The sequence below is a fragment of the Globicephala melas genome, chromosome 3 (assembly GCF_963455315.2).
Source record: "Globicephala melas chromosome 3, mGloMel1.2, whole genome shotgun sequence".
In the NCBI taxonomy this organism is placed as follows: Eukaryota; Metazoa; Chordata; class Mammalia; order Artiodactyla; family Delphinidae; genus Globicephala; species Globicephala melas.
This window is the reverse complement of record NC_083316.1, coordinates 55058357-55080581: the sequence shown is the minus strand read 5'-3', so window position 1 is coordinate 55080581 and position 22225 is coordinate 55058357. Positions and strand designations below refer to the sequence as shown.

General features: G+C 34.6%; 1 protein-coding gene across 1 annotated transcript in view; it reads right to left on the bottom strand.

The window, feature by feature from the left end:
- Positions 1-533: 533 nt before the first annotated feature.
- SLC30A5 (solute carrier family 30 member 5) overlaps positions 534-22225 on the bottom strand; it is a 30043-nt gene continuing 8351 nt past the window's right edge. The window contains exons 2-16 of the mRNA XM_030844709.3: positions 21417-21539; positions 19613-19679; positions 18330-18415; positions 15505-15592; positions 12864-12951; positions 11584-11660; positions 11171-11341; positions 10428-10716; positions 10036-10244; positions 9159-9316; positions 8186-8315; positions 5641-5842; positions 4622-4848; positions 2787-2915; positions 534-2174 (exon numbers count right to left, since the gene is read on the bottom strand). Coding sequence (XP_030700569.1) covers positions 2004-2174; positions 2787-2915; positions 4622-4848; positions 5641-5842; positions 8186-8315; positions 9159-9316; positions 10036-10244; positions 10428-10716; positions 11171-11341; positions 11584-11660; positions 12864-12951; positions 15505-15592; positions 18330-18415; positions 19613-19679; positions 21417-21539 — 2215 coding nt within the window. The 3' untranslated portion in view covers positions 534-2003. The remainder of the gene's footprint in view (positions 2175-2786; positions 2916-4621; positions 4849-5640; positions 5843-8185; positions 8316-9158; positions 9317-10035; positions 10245-10427; positions 10717-11170; positions 11342-11583; positions 11661-12863; positions 12952-15504; positions 15593-18329; positions 18416-19612; positions 19680-21416; positions 21540-22225) is intronic.

The window sequence follows — 22225 nt, the reverse complement described above, 5'->3', positions numbered from 1 at the left end:
TTCTTGTACCACTCTTTTTATAGACATGTTTCCATTTCTCTTGGGTAAATACCCAGGAGTAGAACTGCTGGGTCACAGGAGAGCTGTATGCTTAACGTTAAGAAGAAATGGCCAAACGGTTCTCCAAAGTGGCTGAAATTTCAAATTCCTACTGGCAGTTTGTGGGTTCCAGTTGCTCCGTATCCGTGAATTTGAGCAGATTGTATTCTCATTTTACGTATGAGGAAAAAAAGATACCCAGAGAGGCTGATTTGCCTAAAGTCATATGGTTTGTATGAGCCAGAACCAGGGCCCTGGTGCTCTCCATACTGGAGTTTACCTACTTTCCATCTGTACTCCCTCACCCTTCAGTGTTGCATTCTCTCTCATCTTGATAGTTGTCCATCACATTAGTTTAATTTTCTTGCTATTTTTATGCCTTCCAAGGGAAATGACAATTAAAAAAAATGTAATATTTATTGTACCTATCTACTTAAAATTTTTTAATGTATAAAAATTACATTAAAACATCAATATGCAATTATTTTCCCACCACTCAAAAATTTTAATATGTATTGAAGATTCTGGACCAGAAAGTGTGTAAAGAGAAGACAAGAAATATCAAAATAACTTATAACAAATTTCTAAAACCTCTCACATTTTAAATTTGTAAGACAAAAATATGATTTAAATACATGTTTGCCATTATGGTATAGATAAGAAAATAGTATCCATACTAAAATTAATTCATCCTACTTATCAAAATTCCTAGTATAAGAGTGAAAATACTCAGATGCTTATAAATAGGTATTCAAAAGTTTCTCTTGGTCAACATTCTTTGGTGTTCATAAAACTGCATATATTATTATGTATCTATTTATCATACAGTCTTTTCAGACTATACATTCAGTTTAAATTGTAAATAAAAAAATATAGATATTACTATAGAAAGTAGTTATAGAGTAAGTATTTTGATTTCATAGTGCCCAAGGGTTTATGAACAAGATTTACTTATTAAACTTTAAAATAACCACCTAATTCTTTGATATTTCTTCTACATCTACATGTTCCAGAAATTTAAAAAAAAGTTACATCTATAGGCAGAAAATTAACTCTGAGTTGACAGTTATTTATGACTCTCTCCACTGGCTGTTCCACAACATATGAAAAGATGAAAAGCCTAGCATTGCTTGGATACCAGCTTAATAAGCAACTTGGAATGCCAGATGCATAACAAGAAATGGAATATTCTACTTTAAAGGAAGAAGACAAGAGTGAATAACATGAACACAACTTAGTCTAAGTTCTTTACCCTAATAAAGTAATTATTCATTTGCAAACATTACCAAAAGTAAAAAAATTTATTTTACAGAGTGGTTGGCTTTTGTAATACATCAAAAACTGTCATGTTATCCTTCACTATTCTCACTGCTGCCTCATATCAGTGGTTGAAGTTTCTCCCAAATAATTTAGTTTACATTTAAAGTGGCAATACAGGTTTTACTTAATGGATTTAAGTTATAATTAGAAACCAGTTTTATATACAGAAAATCCATAAATATAGACCTTTTATTCCTATTTTATCCTAGGGCTATGCAAAAAATTGACTAAAAATTTTTCATTTGGGTCTTTGTAATAAACATGTAAATACATTATTTACAATGGAGATGCTTTCTTACAGAAAGTAAACACACAGAAGTTATTTTGGTCTTCACTAGAATCCATCATTATATGTTCACTTTTGAAGATGATATGATACATCATGTTCACTTAAATTTTAAGTTTCCTGTTTTATACGTAATTTAAACAATTATTTTACTTGTACAATTAACGCTTCATTCTGTATTTAAATTTCCTTTAAGAAAGATTCCTTGATCCAACTGTAGGGAGCTTTAAAATTTTTTTCAAATACCACAAAATGTTTCTGTACAATTATGTGCAATTTTCTTCCTTCTGGCGATATTATAAATACGCGGTCATTTCATCTTCATTGTTCATACCCCAGGGGTAATTCCCAAGTTATCTCACATGATGTAAGTACCATCTTTGTAGTATTTCATGGACTCCATTTGTTTTGTCATAGCCAGAACATCATGAAATCCAGTACTAAGGCCAGACATATGTTGAAAGTATGCTTCTTTTTCCACTTGAATTGTTAAATTGTTTACTCCAGCATCTTTAAGTATTCCTGTAACCTGTTATAAAAATCCATACATTTAAAAGCATTTAGATTAATGCATTTAGTGCACTTGGATTAAATAATAGATATCACATTTTTTAAAATAGCCACAGATAGTCAATGATAAGTTCTTAAAATAATGTTTATTATTTAGCTGGTCAAATATTACATAGGATCTTTTAGAAGGCCAGTAAATCACTGACCTGACATTCAAAGTAGAAAAGGAAAACAGCTACTGTTTCCAATTCGGTAGGTCTAGAATAGGGATACAGGAACTGTTTTGATCCTTATCTCCAACCATGACACATACCTGCCAACTTTATTATTATTATTAACTTAGGACTATATTTATAATAACTTATTTCTTGACCATCTATTGGGAATTACAAATTGGATTACAAATGAACGTTTTTTTACATTAACTTAAGCTTGTCCTCCACATACTAAAACTTGACTTTATTTTTTACCATTTTTGGATATAAGACAAATCTAGATGTAAAAAAACAACTTATCCTTGGACAGCTGTAAGAATGATATTTTTAAACAATTAAATGACTACTGAGCTGTATAACTTACAATGTGTGCAATTACCTCAACTGAAATTATTTTAAAAACTTAAGATTATTACCTGCTGTACTATTCTTTGTTCCAGCACATCAGATGTCACCTGTATATGAATTGTTCCTGCCACAATATTGGCAGAATGACGCCAAAAATGTGGGTCTCGGTATGATATTAATCCTTCAATTTTCTGTAGCTGTCAAATAAAAGGAGAGGTGATATAAATGGATTTGAAGGCTAATTTACTGAACACAAAGCAGTCTTTCTAGTCCAGAAACCATTATTAAGCTGATTAAAAAAAAAAAGAGTAAGGAGAGCCCAGAAATGAGAAAGGAATGGGAGGGACAACTAACTTCAAGTAAAGGTGTCTAAAATATTTTGACCTGGCAGTGATGCCAGGGAAGGAAGTCTGGAATAGGAAGTGAACAGGGTTACACAGGTGACTTTAAACCCATTTTCACCGATGTAAGATGTACTTTGCCTAGTCTAAACATTGGATACGTTCAATAAACCATGTTGTTTCCTTTATATTGATACAAACATTCCAGTATTATTTGTTATATTTGAGATAACACATGCAAAAGATATCCTTCATGTTCAACAACAGAGGGCTATAAATTATAGACTATCCACACAATGTAACACTACCCTGTCATTAAAAATGTATTAGAATATTTATCAACATGACATAATGAAGTGGGGAAAAATTTACAAAGCAGTACAAAACATTTTTTTGGCCATTTTTATTTTAAAAATATTTTTATACAGAAAAACGACTCAAAAGTGTTTCTGGGCTTCCCTGGTGGGGCAGTGGTTAGGAATCCGCCTGCCAATGCAGGGGACATGGGTTCAAGCCCTGGTCCGGGAAGATCCCACATGCCACAGAGCAACTGGGCCCGTGCACCACAACTACTGAGCCTGCGCTCTAGAGCCTGTTAACCACAACTACTGAGCCCACATGCCTCAACTACTGAGGCCCACGTGCCTAGAGCCCGTGCTCTGCAACAAGAGAAGCCACCGCAATGAGAAGCCCACACATCGCAATGAGTAGTCCCTGCTCACCACAACTAGAGAAAGCCCACGCACAGCAACAAAGACCCAATGCAGCCAAAAAAACAAAAAAACCAATAAATAAATAAATAGATAAATTAAAAAAAAAGTGTTTCTTTCCAGGTGGTGAAATTATATGTGATTATTATTTTTTTCTTTTTTCTACTTTGAAGCTTTCTGTAATGGATATGTATTATTTTTGAAATAAAAAACTTTCTTTTTTAGTAGGATGTATTAGTCACCAATTATGAGAAAGTGAGAAAACTTTACTAATTTTATTTATGAAACCAGTGGGTTAAGATGCTATACCTTAAGTATTCAAGATGCCAACTGTTCATCAGCAGATCCTAATTACTTTAATATGATATGTCAGGGACTTCCCTGGTGGCGCAGTGGTTAAGAATCCACCTGCCAATGCAGGGGACACAGATTCGAGCCCTGGTCCGGGAAGATCCTACATGCTGTGGAGCAACTAAGCCCACGTGCCACAACTACTGAAGCCTGTGTGCCTAGAGCCTGTGCTCCGCAACCAGAGAAGCCACTGTAATGAGAAGCCCGCGCACCGCAACGAAGAGTAGCCCCACTCACCGCAACTAGAGAAAGCCCGCGCACAGCAACGAAGACCCAATGCAGCCAATAAACAAATAAACAAACAAATAAATAATAAGATATGGCAAACCACAAGCTGAAATACATTCTATTTTGGGTTTGGTTTTTCTATGAATTGCCTGTTTATATTATCAGTCCATTTTCCTACAAGACTGTCATTTTCATTTCTCATTAGGTCAACTTATTTAATTTCAAATACTATTTTAAAAGGAAGAAGACTAGTAAACAAATTATACACAGTACCTTTTCTAAGGCAATATGTAGTTCTTTTTCATATTCTGGTGGCAGTCTCAGAAGGAGAACCTGACAGGCATCTTTAATCAGTGGGACAACACTGAGAAATATTAATATAGCGATAAAAAGAGAACAGAGGGGATCAGCAATGAACCATCCAAACTGCTCTATAAGAATGGTGGATACGATCACACCAATACTGCCAAGTGTGTCTGCCAAAACATGTAGAAATACACCTACAAGTAAGATACATAAAATATTAAAAATTAAAGCACATTTAATTTAGTTCTTTTATTCATTCTACAAATATTACGAGGTACCTATTATTCACCAGGCACTCTGCTAGGGGCTGGTACTTCAAAATGACTAAACATGGTCACTTCCATCAAGGAATTCATGGCATAGTGGTGAAAGTAAGGATGTGGGCAACTATTACCAGTGTGGTGAGTTTTATGATGGTGTGTGGGAAAGCTTCCTAGAAATCATACATGAGCCAAGTTTTGACATTACCTAAATTATTTCTACTAAAATATCAGAATAGGGAATTCTCTGGTGGTCCAGAGGTTAGGACTCCGCACTTTCACTGCTGAGGGTGAGGGTTCAATCCCTTGTTGGGGAACTAAGATCCCACAAGCCATGCGGTGTGGCCAAAAAAATAAATAAATAAATAAAACATCAGAATAAATATCTCAACATAAATGATACTTCCCCCATATTTTTTTTCAGTACAATAAAAATTTCTTAGTTCTTTTATAGTGAAAGTGCATAATGCACAGTTTCCCTTGCAACTAATATTTACTCAAATGTCGCTATGAAAAGGACTCTATAATTACAATAATTTATTTTTAAAAATTGACATTTATGAACAGTTGTGAGCATTTTCTGTAACAGATGACTTTAGATCTCTTTTTAGTTACAGGTTGGTTTTTTAAAATAAAATTGTACCAAGAGCCCAATACTTAATACAAATAAACAATGTCAATTCAGAACACAGTTGAAAGGTAGGACAGTATCCGGCAAGGACTCACCCCTCATGTTAGCATTCATGCCTCTGCCTGCAGATCCGTGGCTGTGACCGTGCCCATGGTCACTGTGTCCATGCACATGGTGTGAATGGCTGTGATCAGAGGAGTGACAGCTTCCTTGAGAAGCTCCATGGGTATGGTTATGGGCATGGCTAAAGGCACAGATACCAATAAGGTTTACTATCAGCCCTCCAACTGAGACTGGCTAGCAAAAAAGAAAAAAGAAAACCTTTAAATTTGTAATTAAAAAAATAAACTTGTTATTTAAAAGTTATTATGTTGCTATATATGTTTTTTGGTTTATAGTTTTGAAAATATTCATAGTAAAACCTCATTAAATTCAATAAGAAAATTTTAAAAGTGTGAATTTTAGAAGAAGCATTTAACTTTCAAATACCAAAGTGCTCACAAGTAAAAGGATTTAGATTTGCTTTAACTAAATGATTAAGAATAAAAATGTACTTGATTCAGGCTTTATGAATAAATAAATGATGCTAAAGTTTTGTTTTGTTTATTTAAATAACGAGTTTGAAAGTACTGCTTACTAGAGCAAGTATACACTGTACCTGAAATCTCATTTATATTACTAGGTAAATATCAATACTTTAAAAGGCAATGATTGTAATTTACTAATGAGTGGATTACAAATAAACACAGTCTTACTGTTTCTTAACTATAGTAAAATTTCCCAAAGTAAAAAAAGTACAATGGAAAAGCATTTTTTAAAAAACAAAGTAAATGAGATTATCTTGATTTAATGGTGCCACAATAACACCCCAAAGGATACTTACCCTTGATTATCCCCTCTTACAAAATGATTTTGAATAGTAGCTCTAGCTCAGGGCACTATTTAATTTACATACATCTACAATTTCTCCTTTAGAGAAATCCATTTGTTTTATTTTTAATTTTTTAAATTAAAAAACAAATTTTAACATCTTTACTGGAGTACAATTGCTTTACAATGGTGTGTTAGTTTCTGCTGTATAACAAAGTAAATCAGCTATACATATACACATATACCCATATCCCCTCCCTCTTGCGTCTCCCTCCCACCCTCCCTATCCCACCTCTCTAGGTGGTCACAAAGCACCAAGCTGATCTCCCTGTGCTATGCAGCTGCTTCCCACTAGCTATCTATTTTACATTTGGTAGTGTATATATGACCATGCCACTCCCTCACTTCGTCCCAGCTTACCCTTCCCCCTCCCCATGTCCTCAAGTCCATTCTCTACATCTGCGTCTTTATTCCTGTCCTGCCCCTGGGTTCATCAGAACCATTTTGTTTGTTTGTTTTTAAGATTCGATATATATGTGTTAGCATATGGTATTTGTTTTTCTCTTTCTGACTTACTTCACTCTGTATGACAGACTCTAGGTCCATCCACCTCACTACAAATAACTCAATTTCGTTTCTTTTTATGGCTGAGTAATATTCCATTGTATATATGTGCCACATCTTTATTCATTCATCTGTTGATGGATACTTAGGTTGCTTCTATGTCCTGGCTGTTGTAAATAGAGCTGCAATGAACATTGTGGTGCATGTGTCTTTTTGAATTATGGTTTTCTCAGGGTATATGCCCAGTAGTGGGATTGCTGGCTCATATGGTAGTTCTATTTGTAGTTTTTTAAGGAACCTCCATACTGTTCTCCATAGTGGTTATATCAATTTACATTCCCACCAACAGTGCAAGAGGGCTCCCTTTTCTCCACACCCTCTCCAGCATTTATTGTTTGTAGATTTTATGATGATGGCCATTCTGACTGGTGTGAGGTGATACCTCATTGTAGTTCTGATTTGCATTTCTCTAATGATTAGTGATGTTGAGCATCCTTTCATGTGTTTGTTGGCAATCTGTATGTCTTCTTTGGAGAAATGTCTATTTAGGTCTTCAGCCCATTTTTGGATTGGGTTGTTTGTTTTTTTTGATATTGAGCGACACATATCTTAATTGTGGAAGAATGAAAAACTAAACTACAGTTATAAGTCAATGTTGCTAAAAGGAGATTGCACAAGATACAATGGGAATATTCAGAAAGGGAAATCTAACACACTTTAAGGTGGGAAGAGAGGGACTAAGGGAAAGTATCCCACCAAAGGTAACTTTAGAAGTAAAGCCTAAAAGGGCAGAAGTGAGGGAAGGGCGTGAGAACTATAAGGAACAGCGCATGTAAAGATTTGGAGGTACAGGGAAAACATTAAAAGTTGCCATAGCAGTAATTTAATCTAGAGTAAAGCCTTTGAATATTTCCTCAGGTATTCAAAAACACATCTTCAAACAAAAACGTTTAATAAGGCAGAAAAGAAACTGTTTTAGGATATTATCTAATATTTGACTACTAGCGTAGAGAAAAGTGTATTAATTAATTTCGAAGAGTCAGCAGTGTAAATGTAAATAGCAAGATAGGAAGTTATGTTAATTTAAATTAAAAAATAAGTAAATAAAACCTTCCTAGGTCAGTAACTACAAGTAGTTAAACTTTAGCAGGGAAAAAGCTGTATGAGTTTGAGCAGAAATTCAAATAGGAAAATGAAAAGACTTACTGTTAACATGTGTGTGTCTAATTCCGGAGGATCAATTAATCTAGCCACTGATTCCATAAACACGAAAAAAGCTATTACCACTAGAAAAAGCCCATTAATAAATCCAGAGAGAATTTCTATTCGGCCATACCTAAAAATGTAGAATATATTTTTAGAAAAGGAAAATGACAAATATTTTTAAAGTATAAACATTATTATGTTACAAATGAGGAAATGATTTTCAATGACAGATTTTCAATTACACAAATAGTAAGACTAGAAAATTACCAAGATTATAAATATCATACTAATGCTGGAAGGTTCTTTCCATACATATATGTTTGTTGAAATCTTATATATTTATCAAAGTCCTTTGTCAACGTCCCTTCTTACACAAAGCCTGTCCTAATTTCTTAGCAAGAAGTTATTTCTCTCTCCTTTAATCCTTTGGTGTTCTCTGTATCTCCGTCACAGCACATAGATCGGGCTTTGTATCAAAATTTTTTGTAATTTGGGGTCATCCATCTTTCAAAATATAAACAGTTGAAAGTAAGAGCTGAATTTATTAACCTATTTACAATAGTTCTTATCAAAATATCTTGCACAAATCAGGGATTCTAATATTCGCTGAACTGAATGATGACTTAGTGAAAGGCTACTGCATGCATAGCCACTTTAAACTTTGAATTCTCTTTCTAACTGCAAAGATGTGAATGACCATGAACATTCCATTACCTCAAAGAAACACTGTTGGCCAAATAGCTCACTATTTAACTGATTTTTTGCTATCTACCTATGAGAGGGATTTGTCAGGGAGTATATAGTCTTAAGCTTACTGCCATTCAGTATTTATCAAATGCTTGGTTTAGTTTCTCTTATCTACTTTAAATTAAAGAAAAATGAAGCTCTGAAAAATTAAATTTGTATTAAAAGTAGTAAAATTTTATTCTATAAGATGGAATTTGCTACAAGCCTTGACAGTCAGGGTACCTACCCATAGGAGAAAATCCGAGTTGCTTTCCATCTACTCATCAGGGCTGCAAAAAGTCCCATGACCAAAGCAGAGCAGTCAAAGAGCATGTGAAATCCATCTGAGATCAGACCCAGACTATTGGTCAACACGCCATAGAATAATTCCACAAAGGTAAAAAGCTAAAACACGTTGAAAAAAAAATAGGAGAGGAGTATGTTGGGAAAAACTGTTTCAAGAGAGATTTATCAGAATTTAATCATAAGGATTTTAACCTTTAGTTACCCAAACCTTACTTGAAGATATTATATAACTGTCTCTTTCGTTATTTAACTGGTTCTCATACAAGAAACCTCATTTCATATAAACTATAAGAAATCAAGCTAAATCAGATATGTCTATCTTATAAACTACTTAAAAGGGGATAGTTTTATTTATATGTCTGTAGAACTAAATAAACTAGACTATAAAATGTTAGCAAACTGGTCGGTAGTGAGATCTTATAAGGAGTAGATAAAAATCTTTTTTTCTTTTTGGCTGTGCCGTGTGGCTTGTGGGATCTTAGTTCCCCGACCAGGGATTGAACCTGGGCCCCTGGCAGTGAGAGCAAGGAGTCCTAACCACTGGACCACCATGGAATTCCTGATAAAAATCTTTATAAACTACTATATCTACTAATTTGAAATAGCACACTAAACCAACATTTTTAAAATACTTCAAAAAATTGTTTGTTTAAGTAGTATGAATATGATCCTGTAATCTTTCTAATACTTAGAGAAAATATAATTTTAGCCCATTTCTAATTACTAAAATTATTCGGGAATTACTAAAATTATACCAGAACTGTCAAAATTAAAAGATTACGCTTTTAAGATATGCCACTAATATTTAAAACTCTTACCAGATTCAAGCACAAGAAGTAAAAGATCTGTCTAGAGTCATTCTCCTCAAGAATTTGTTTTAGTGATTCCTTAATAAACCTAGGGATTGACTGGGAGCTATGCTGAAAAGCATCACCCATGAAGTTATAAAGAGGTGTTCCTTCAGGAGAATATCCAATTAGGGTACCTTTCTGTCCTCTCTTAGAAGGAGATGATAAGATGTTGGCAGCTAGAAACGGAAGAAGAAAAAAAAAAGGGATATTACAAAAGTTTAAAAAATTTAAGCCACCAAAACCCAACACAGTATCTATCAGCACTAAATGTATGAAGCATTGAACAAATTCCCAAATTTAGTAAATGACTGAACATCAGAATCCAAAAGATGAAATTTGCTAAGGGGAAAAATGCTTACACAAAATGAAGAATATAGCGCTCACTACCACTCCTCCAGAAAGGACGTGTTCTGTGCTCTCCTGGTGTGCTGCTTTGTTTATGGCCCGAAGCTGGTCTGTTATTGGATGCGTCCAAAAATTTCCAAAAAGTAGAGCACTAATAAAAATGGGAAAGGATCCATATCGGGCACATTTGAAAACTTCCATTTTGACTGAACAAATGGAATCGACATAGAAATCCAGGATCATGACAAAAAAAACAACCGTTGTGAAAGGCATAATGAGAGAAAACCAAGACTCGACTTTACTCTAGAAATTAAAAAAAAAAATTTGTTAATACCATACGGGTATAAAGTTCACATCTTATATTTTAGTTAATCCCTTTATGTATAAACAAATATTCCCATGATTCAATATGATTTATAAAATGCCAAAATATAAGAGTTATAAGATATTGGCACATTTTCCTAGTATTCCCCAAAGTATTAAAAAAAGAAGCATTATTGTTTAATAATTTTATAAATACTTGGTGATATATAATCCTTGGGTTTGTGGGTAGGTATTAAATTATTATTAATATTATTATTAGTATTTAACTGATTTCTGTGGGCCACAGGAATGGGAGGGATATATAAATGTAATAGTACTTGATAATTTAAAGCCACTTGTAACATCAAATTGAAATAAAATACAATGTACTGAACTAAAATCTATAAATAACAGCAATTTATTTTACTTATTACCAATAAATTCCTGCTCTTACCTCAGTTGTCACAGAAAGAACAATGACCCATGGGCATAAGAGAAGCACAGAAACAATATGGGATAAAGCTTGAAGACGTTTGGTTCCACCAACATCTATAGAGAGTTTTCTGGAAGCTGTATGAAAACCAACTTTACAACACAAAGCCAGTACTAGCAATAATACTCCACCCTATGAGTAAAAGTAGATAAATCTCATTAGAAACACACAGTTCAACACTCAAGCCTTAAATACATAATATTTAAAGAAATGGAGCTAGCATGTTTTTTCCATAACCCAAATTACTGAACTACTTAAATGGCTGGCAGTACTGTAAATTACTGATAACTTATTTTAAATGTACTTTTATAGCTACAGTTGCTGTAACTTTTCAGAATCTCTTGATCACCTTAGGAACAAAGAAAAGAACATACCTTGTGATCTGCCACACCTAAGAAGGCAATGGCTGTGTAAAGCATGTGAGTTAGAGCACTGTCATGATGTCCTTCAGCTAAGTGAGTTGGAGTGAAGGAAAAAAAATTCCAAATATTAACTCTTTGAATCCTGAAGTCCTCCTGGAATTTTAGCTACATTACTTTGGGTTGACTATACACTAATCTGAGGGCAAACCTGACTATCCTCAACAATATGTTTCCCTTAAAAACAAAAGGAAATAATTAAAAATTTAATTTTGGGACATGATTTATAAATTAGAATGGCCTATATATATTTCTTTTGTTGTCTCCAAAACAATTATAATAGTGCTTAAGGCACAGTTGTTAAATTTTAGTGCTTAACCTCCAAAAGACATAGGCATGCATACTCTAAAGAGGACAAAGGGACAAGAGCAAGGAACCTCCTTAGATCACTCCTATCCAATGGAATTGGATATGCCATGTAAAAATCAGTGCTAAATGTGTTTCTAAGCCATTGACCACATAAGCCTCAGCAAAGCAAGCAACAGGCAAAAGAGGGTACAGTGGGCAACAACTGTCTAACAATCAACCTGGAGTTCTGCAAAGTCATGCTGTCCTCTTTCACTGTAACGAAGTAAACTGACATTAGTTAACTAATAGGTTTTACAGCAGTATCAGTAACCAGAAGGATCAAAACTGGTGTTCTCAGTCCTGCTAAATGGAGTGGGCAAGGGTATGTAGATAGGAAAGAACAGTGCATGACTGCAGAGGAAAATGAGTAGATATATTTGATTGGAAAGTTGGGTTTATATAAGAGACAAGTGGGGGATGAGTTGGAAATAATAATTTAGAGCAAGAGGGAGAATACCAGGTTAAGGAATTTGAACTTCTTCTTTCAGGCAAGATGCCAAAGGTTTTTCATTTAATCTCAAAAAAGTTTCTATTTAATAATTGCCACTGACTTCTAAAAGGAGCATTTAAATTGTTAAATTACAAGAGAGCAAATAGATTGATTTTGTTGAGTGGTAAATCACCTATTTTTTTTTTAATAGCATCAGGACACTCTAAAATATTCTTTCATTGTCCCTAAATTTCTGAAAACTTAGGGTGCTGTAAAAGATATTGAGATGCTATAAAATATTTAATTTAGAATGAATTTATTCATTATTTGAATACTGATTTAGAATACCTACATCAACCTATGAAAGTTTCATTCATGATTGATCAGTATAATTCAGTCACTCCTTCATTTCCCATTGTGCCAGACTAAAAAACTCCGATCTTTTGCAAAAGGATACGGTGTTCAGCCATTTTAGCCATGAGATCATCATTGTCGAAAAGCAATAGGCAGATCACAGCAATAATGAAAAAAGCAGCCCCTCTTGTCTGAAAATGAAGAGAATAACATCAAGAATAGCTTTTTCAAGTGTTGATTTTTAAGACCATGACTATACAAATGCTAAAGAAAATTTTTTTCAGATAAATATTTAAAGAAAAAATAACATCTGACATTAAAGTCCTTATACTGTACAATATAAATTTACAGTATTAACAGTAAGATACAAAAGTAAAGAGCTCCAACAAATCCTGTAGGGTATTTTTAGGGCACTGGACAATTTGACAACTTCAGTTGTCTCCTTGCTAGTACTGATCAGCATGTTACCACGTACAAACCATTAAATGTTCACAGAACTAATCTTCCTAAATGTTACTTTGCTTCTGTTTGAAAAGCCCAAGTAACTAAGGAATAATTAGTAGTGACCTAATTTATTCTACAACATGCAAGTAATAGAGAAGACAGCTGATTTACAATAATGTCAGTAACCTAGTTACCACTCTTCTAGGGAAAAAGAACTAAGAGGGCATGTTAAGAAAATTAGTAAAGTCATCTCTAATAGCTAGTAAAGGTATTAAAAGCTGAATACACTTCTTATGTTCTCATTCCAGGGAAAGGATTTTAACAAGAGAAAATTATAGAAAGGGCACACTATCCACGTTTATGCAAATACTTCAGAATTTTTGGTACAGAAGCAATCTAAATAGCATTATTATACACTCTCTATTTACAAATTTATAGGTGTAATACCAGATATTTCGATAAAATAAAAATTTTAAGTGAAAAATGAGGATCCTATTTTATTCATTATATGACTACCACTACATTTGATAAATTCTCTATTAGTGTGGTAGGTATTTTGACAAAAGTTAGTATACATAAACCACATAATTTAAAATTTCATAATTTTCATTGAATCAGGACAAGGTAACATTAACAATACCCAAACATGGAGAATATAACTTAATCTTTTCTTAGCAAAGAGGGCAACTGAGAATTTTGTGATGCTTCAGAGTCAGACTAAGGAAAAAAAAAGTCACAGTCCTGGCGAGATGCCCAGATTCATTATTGACACTAATGACAGGATATTAAGATCCATACTCTCATTTCTGATTAGTGCAGTAAAATGTTTGTTTAATGTTTTAAAGTCATTTGTATTTCTTTTGTGAGTTGTCTTTTCCTGCCCTTTGCTCATTTCTATTGAGGATCTTCAGCATTTTTTTAAACTATTTGAGTGATTATATTTAAAAAAAAAAAAAAAGTAGGGGCTTCCCTGGTGGCGCAGTGGTTGAGAGTCCGCCTGCCGATGCAGGGGACACGGGTTCGTGCCCCGGTCCGGGAAGATCCCATATGCCGCGGAGCGGCTGGGCCCGTGAGCCATGGCCGCTGAGCCTGCGTGTCCAGAGCCTGTGCTCCGAAACGGGAGAGGCCACAACAATGAGAGGTCCACGTACCGCAAAAAAAAAAAAAAAAAAAACTTTTATCTGTGGCAATTTGTTATTGTTGTTAGTTTGTTGTTTGCACAATGATTTCTGTTACACAGATGCTTGTAATCATTATGCAGTCAAATGTACGTGGTTTCCCCTTTGTGATTTTTTTCTACTGGTTTTATGCTCAGAAAGTTCTTCTCTGTCCACAGATTAATTATCCATCTATATTTTATGCTGTGCTTTTACAAATATCTTTTTTTTTAACTACAAAAATCTTCAATCCACTTGACATTTATTTTGGAGTACTCTGTGAGTGAGGGGAAAAGATTAAATAGTGGCATATGCTTTAATACCCAAGGATCCAATTTGAAATCTACAGGCTGGGTAGACTCTGCTCTACTTGGCATGTTACTTTGTTCACTTTATTTTATTCATCTGCCTCCATTATTTAGCCTGAAAGCCCCTTTCAGAACAGAAACTATTAAACTTATTTGCCTTTATTTCTCCTTTCCTCTGTAACGAGCACAATGCGTCATGCATAGGAAGCATTTAATTTGGTAAATAAAAGTATTGTAGGTGTAAGTTATAATTGCACATCGGTGATGCATTTACTGACAAGAGATTAATACTTAAATTATGGAAGATGAATAGGGTCACCTAGTTGGCAAAACATTCATCAGACTTTAAATATAACAAGTTCTTAGGGACGTATTTTCCAAAAATGATGTATAGGAGTTAAGAATGAGAGAGGGGAGGGATCAGGTATAGCATGAAGGAGATGTCTGTGGTGATCAATCAGTCCTGCACCTTCACCGTGGTGATGGTTACACAAATCTACACACACACACATATACACACGAGTGTATGTAAAACTGGTGAAATCTGAATAAGGTCCATGGATTGTACCAATGTCAATTTCCTGGTCTTGATAGTATAAGAGCTGGGTAAGAAGTTACTATTGAAACTGAGTGAAGGGCACAAGGACCTCTCTGTACTATATTTGCAGCTTCCTAGGAATATATAATGATTTCAAAATAAAAAGTAAAAATCAAAATGGTTGTGAGAAAAATTTATAATTAGCAGAAAAAGCCTCTGCATTCTTTTAAATGGTAAAGGATAGTATTTTACATGTACACTTTCAATTTTCAAGTAATGAATAATGTAAAATTCTACCTTTGCTGGTCCTCCTCCAGAACTAGTGAACAAAACACTGAGCAGTGAGATGACAACAATATCACTGTGCTCGAATAGCAGCAAAGTCCTACAAAAATAAAACATTATCATTCATGAAATATATCTGATCTTTATCAGGAAGCATGAATTCAACGAGAGTAAGGGAGAAGAAAATAAATCTTTCCCCTTGATTTTCATAAAACATTATGGGAAAAATAAACATGTACAGCTGTTTTGGAAAATATTCTGGCATTATCTGTCTTAGGAAGGTTGAAGCTACAAATATCTAATAATACCACTTGTAGGATTATATCATACAGGTTTCTTGTATATATGTACCAGGAAACACTTACAAGATACCAGCATTGTCTGCAATAGCCCAAAACTAGAAACAACCTAAATACCCACTGATGAGAGAATGGATAATATAATTTAGAGTATATTCATTCAAAGGACTATTATACAGTGGTAAAAATGAATGAAATTCTATGAATATATTAAGAAATACAGAACTGTATACTTTAAAAATGCTACAAACTGAATGTATGTGTCTCCTTCTCTCCCCCATTCATACGTTAAACTCAATCACCAACGTGACGGTATTAGGAGGTAATGAACACCTTTGAGAGGTGTTTAGGTTATGAGGGTGAAACACTCATGAATGGGATTATTGCCTTTATAAAAGAGACCACAGAGAGCTCCCTCGCCCTTCTGCTATGTGAGGTTACAGTGAAGAGACAAGACGGCTGTCTATGAACCAGGAAGCAGTCTCTCACCACACACTGAATCTGCTTTGCCTTAATCTTGGCCTTCCTAGCCTCCAGAACCATGAGAAACAAATCTGTATTTTTTAAAAGTCACCCAGCCCATGGTATTCTTATTATAGCAGTCCCAATGGACTAAGACAAAAAGAGTGAATTTTATGGTATGTGAATTACATTTCAAAAAACTAACACAAAAGTGAATGAACTATATATATGTGTGTATATATATATACACACACACACACACACACACACACATACATACATACATACACACACACATACTCTACATGCATCAAAATGGGCAAATCTCAAACACAACACTGAATGGAAAATGTATGCTGCACAAAAATACATGCAATGTAATTCTATTCATATAAAGTAGAAAACTTGCAAAAAAGAAATGTGTATATATATGGTAAAACTATAAAGAAAACCAAGAGAATGAAAATCAAAATTTAAGATGCTGGTTACATCCAATGGTAGGGGGAGAGGGGGATACACAGGGCAACAAAGGAACTGGTAAGGTTTTATTTGGGGGGATACATGAATGTTCATATTTTTTTATATGTATGAATATTAAAAAAAAATAAAAACATTATTGCCAGCTAAAGGGAGCTTATAGGATCTACATGGGAACAGATTTTCAGCTGCTCATTAGAAAAATTTTCATTTTTCTTCCTTATTCAAAAATCTGTAATGAGAACACAGTAGTGATTATTTTAGTTCTGTTAATATTTGGGAGATTACAATAAAAAAAATATATCAGCAGAATGATACTAACTTAAAATAAGACAGGCAGTGAAACACCAAAGGAGTCTGTCTAATCAAGAAACTGAATGACAATTTTAGTAAAAGAATGAGAGGGGCAGTGTTGGCAGAGGAGCTGGTGGTAGTGAGTGGTTGTAAGGGCAGAAGTAGATGACTAAATAAGGAGCCAAGGAAGAATTTAACAACTTTCCCCCTTCCTTCCCTAGCCTAACACACAGGGACAGTGATTTAGTAACAAACAGACCAAAAGATCACTTCGTGAGTAAGAAATTACCGCTCAATCATATTCAAGCATAAACTGAAAAGGTTTTCTCCAAGCTGAGAAATCCCAGCCAGCTTTCCCACCACGCCAGGAAGCTGCTGCTGTCACGGACAGGGATATGACATTGGAATTATATACACCCTTCCTTTGACAAAGCACAGAGTAAACAAGCCAAAGGGAGCCAAACCCAGAGCTATTCTATTGTCTGGGAGAGGAGAAAAGACTTTTCACAAAGCATTTCCCACTGATCACTTTCTACTGTCCACTCCATCATCCTCAGTGAGACTCTTCAGAACACCCTTCATCTTATTCCTTACTTCTTGTCCCATATTCCGCCCCCCCATCAATGGCAAGGCACTTTTGCTTATAATTTTGAGACAGAGAAATATTAAAAGAAGACTTATGCACAGTTGCACCTGTTATAATTCCTATTAAATTAAGTGGCCCTAAAGCAGTCCCCCCACTCCCCGAACCGACCAATTTACATAAAAAGATCTATAGAGACTTAAGGGAATATGAAATGAGAGTTAAACTTATCTTTGATGATTGGCTCACTATTCCCAAGACATCTGTTTATAACCATATCTTTCAAGCATCTTCTGCGGGCAGTAGGACTTTCAGAGTTGGCGGGGAGGGGGAAGCATTTTTTAAAGATTTTCCTTTCCTCCTTATTGGTTGATTTTATTTACCATTTCAGACTTTTCATTTCTAAAATCAGCTGCTAAAAGGGATCACCAATGAATAAAAAGTCACGTATCCTAAATTTTTCTGAAACTGTTTGGACTCTAACTAGTAAAATATCTATGACAGATCATGAACAATACATTAATGGTATTCACCAAAGAACTAGGCCACAAGCTAAACAGGTCCTCAATATATATATATACTCAATGAGTTGTACCCAATGCTATAGAAGTGAAAGAAGCATTTGTACATAACTGACAAACATTTGACATAAAACATAATGGCATAAAACTAATATTCAAAATGAAGAAACATAAACATTCAAAATATGCATTTCTATTTACCTTAGTGGTCCACAAAGAGTGAGGCCAAAAAACCACAAAAGTGAAATGATACACCCAGCAACTGCATGTTTAAATATTTTGATCCACTAAAAATGGAAACAAAAAATTAAAAATTTCAGTCATATGTTTTGCCAAATATCTCAAAATCTTAAATAAAATACATAGGGAAAGATAATGGTAACACAAATATTTTAATGGCCAAATAGTTACATATTTTAAAATTAAATAGAAATTATTAAGATCCCTTGACTAAATCTAGATTTGCAAGATAGTATTCTGTTTTTCATTTTCCATATTCTTGTCTGTTGCTAGATCCTGAAATCTTTTTCTATAGCGTACAATTTTCTCTGTTTTTTACAGTAGTTCTCACTAGTTTGCTAGGAACACTTAATGTTTTAGTTTTTAAATTCTTCTCCCGTAGGGATATTCAGTCCTTCAATTATTTGAAAAGAGAGGGAAAAAAGTTAAGATGGGTTTTAAAATATTAATCCTGTTTTAAAAAATGTTCTTGGTCTCTAAAACGGAGGTACTTAAATTCATCTAATAAAAAATCATGGCACAGGTTTCTAAGTTGTGGCATATATGTAGCAAATATGTAGTAGGGTGTAACTACTGTCCAAAGAGGTGATAATATGAGATGATGCAGAATGAAGGACATTTCTGGTATGCATCCTGAACCTCAGATGCTTAAAGGGAATAATAACGATGAAGAGGGTGACAGCTGATATGTACTGCATACGCACTGTATGCCACGTACTATTTTAAGAACTTTACATGTATTAATTCATTTATTCCTTATAGCTCCATTAGGAAGGCATTATTATCTCCATTTTACAGGTCAGAAAATGAAGGTAGAGAAATTAAGTAACTTGCTTAAAGTAAGGTTTGTCATTAGAACAGCCATGAATTTGTCTGACTCCAGAGGCCTTGCTCGTAACCCTTATGCTTTATCTGCTTCCCAGTGACATTTATCCTAGGCTTGTGGGCATGTCTACATGTCTGATTTGTAAATCTTTTCAGCATATGGATCCTGTATTAAAAAAATAATTATATGCATGCTGGAAACATTTTCTACCCTCGTCTACATTTTTAAACACTTCATTATCTTAGCACTTTAGCATTTACTCTTAAAGCCTCAGTTTTGAAATGCTAAGTCAAGGGCAAGTTAACTCTGGAAATGTTCTGCTGAGCACTTGAAATCATTCAGTAAGTAACCCTGATCAAGGAAAGAACACTGCCTCCTGGTCCACTGCTAGGACAAAAGGATTCTGCAAAAGACTTACCTGGCGTTTGGTAATACTTTTCCCAGAAGAAAAAGGCTTTTGAAACAAAACCATAAAAAATGCAGTCCTGTGAATATTGAAACATTAATATATTAATATTAATTAATCTTATATACAAGGTGTGGTTTTAAGTAAAGACACTTAAACAAATATACTAGAATTTGAAGGGTATGTTAACCTCTAAAGAAAATATACTAGAGAACAATATTTATTTTAATAAGGCTTCCACTACAATATTTTGGGAACTCTTCTTTCTTTTGTATCTGCCTTCAGAACCAGTTTACAAGCCATAAAAGAAGTCTCAATATTTTTTTATACTTTACTAAAGAAAATAATTCCTATCTTCTCTAAAACAGTAATAACAAATCTTGAAATAGAAATGAAGAAAGTACTAATCATATATCCCTACTTTTCATATTCCCAAAATAGTTATATAAAAATATATTCTAGTGGTGCTAAAAATTTTCTAGTCAAGAATCACTTTCCATGATTACTAAAATTGCCAGGAGTCTAACAGATTCTTTTCTTTTCTTTTTTTTTTTTTGTCTGAGTTAGGTCTTTGTTGCTGCGCACGGGCTTTCTCTAGCTGCAGCGAGCAGGGGCTACTCTTCATTGTGGTGCGCGGGTTCTCATTGCGGTGGCTTCTCTTGTTGCAGCAAGTGCGCTTCAGCAGTTGTGGCGTGCAGGCTCTAGAGTGCAGGCTCAGTAGTTGTGGCGCACGGGCTTAGTTGCTCGCAGCATGTGGGATCTTCCATGGACCAGGGATTGAACCCGTGTCCCCTGCATTGGCAGGCGGATTCTTAACCACTGCGCCACCAGGGAAATCCCTAACAGATATTTATTAATACAGAGGTTGGTCACTATCAATCTCAAGGTCCAGAGAATCTTTACTTAGAGAGAATTTCTTACTAGATGCAGAGTAGTGTAAAATTTATACTGTAAGGGGACCCTATACCATGAAGGGACATGTAGTGAAGACAGCCCAGCATGGTTTAACTTGGAAAATAAGGAACATCTGTGCCAAGACAAGTCTCAGGCGACATTCTATGCCTGCTGGAAGGTTAGACTATGCCAGTAGGATGGTCTGGGAATCCCTATGGTCCCTGAGGCCCTTTTAGGGAGCTGTGAGATCAAACTATTTTTTTCTTAAACATTTAAAAAAATTATTTTAAAAATATTTATTTTTTATTTGGTTGTGCTGTATCTTAGTTGTGGCTCATGGGCTCCTTAGTTGTGGCATGCATACTCTTAGTTGTGGCATGCATGTGGGATCTAGTTCCCTGACCAGGGATCGAACCTGGGTGCCCTGCATTGGGAGCTCGGAGTCTTAACCACTGTACCACCAAGGAAGTCCTGAGGTCAAACTATTTTTACAGAAGTATTAGGATATTATTTGCCCTTTTCACTCTTATTCTCTCAGGGGTGTATATTAGAGCTTTTCAGAGGCTAGTTCATGTGAGATACTGTAACAGACTGAATACTGACTCAGATATGGGGATCCAGCTGTATTCTATTAAGCCAGACATTAAATTTGCAAAAACCTCATTAACACAAACTAAAGCAAAAGCTGATGTTTTGGCAAGCTAATAGAATATGACAATCCTTTTTTTTTTTTTAAAATCCAGTCTCTTGGTACCTCTAACCTTAGGTATTCTGTCTTTAAAAAAAAAATTATCAAGTACTTGTCAGGAGGAATAAAATGCACAAAATATTCTACGTAAAATATCCTAAAGATACTCAGTTAAAACAGGATTTTCAAAGAAATTAAAAAACATTAAGGAAAAAAAGAACCATACACACTCACCCAAGTTTTAATATAAAAATAAACTGAACAATGTGAACTACTTTCAGGAGGTCATATGATTCAAAAAGCCCCACAGCCTTCAAAACTTTAGTGACACACAGTAATACAATATATTTTGTTAACCTGAAAAATAAAAACAGAAACAAGTTTCAGTATCATTGAAATCACAAAGAACTCTGTAATCCTTTTTTTTCTTATTATACAAGTAATAGGGGTCTTTATGAAAACCATAAATATAAACAAAAAATGAAACAAACAAAAACTCAACTCACCCCTCCACGTGATAACTACTATTAACACTTTGGTATATATACTTTCAGATTTTTTGCAATATACATGGACGTATTATGTATGCACAGATACCGTCTATTAAAGAAAAAAAGGCCAAACTAAAAATAAAAATGTTCTTGATTGAGTTGCCTCAACTATTTTCTAATGTGCTTTTTAAACAATTACTCCAAACAAATAAAGAGAATAAAAACAGAAACCAAACCATCTGTCATGAAACGAGACTATAATATAGGAAGGGAGGGGGGAATGGTGAATGCCTTAGGTTTACCTCTCCTCTGCTTCGCTAAGTGACTGCAGTGAGTCACAGTTGAAGTGACCTGACCTACAGAGCCCTGAGAAGGCTCAGGAATCTGAAGCACCTCAGAAAGGGTGTGGAGAGCTGCAAAGAGGAGGATCATTAGGAAGTCTGCCAGGTAGTTAGGTCCCCAGAATCCCACCCAGCACAGCCAGGCAACCATCCCTCCTAAATCATGACAGGACAAGAGCTTCACCTTTGGAGAAGTCTAGACATAAGGCAA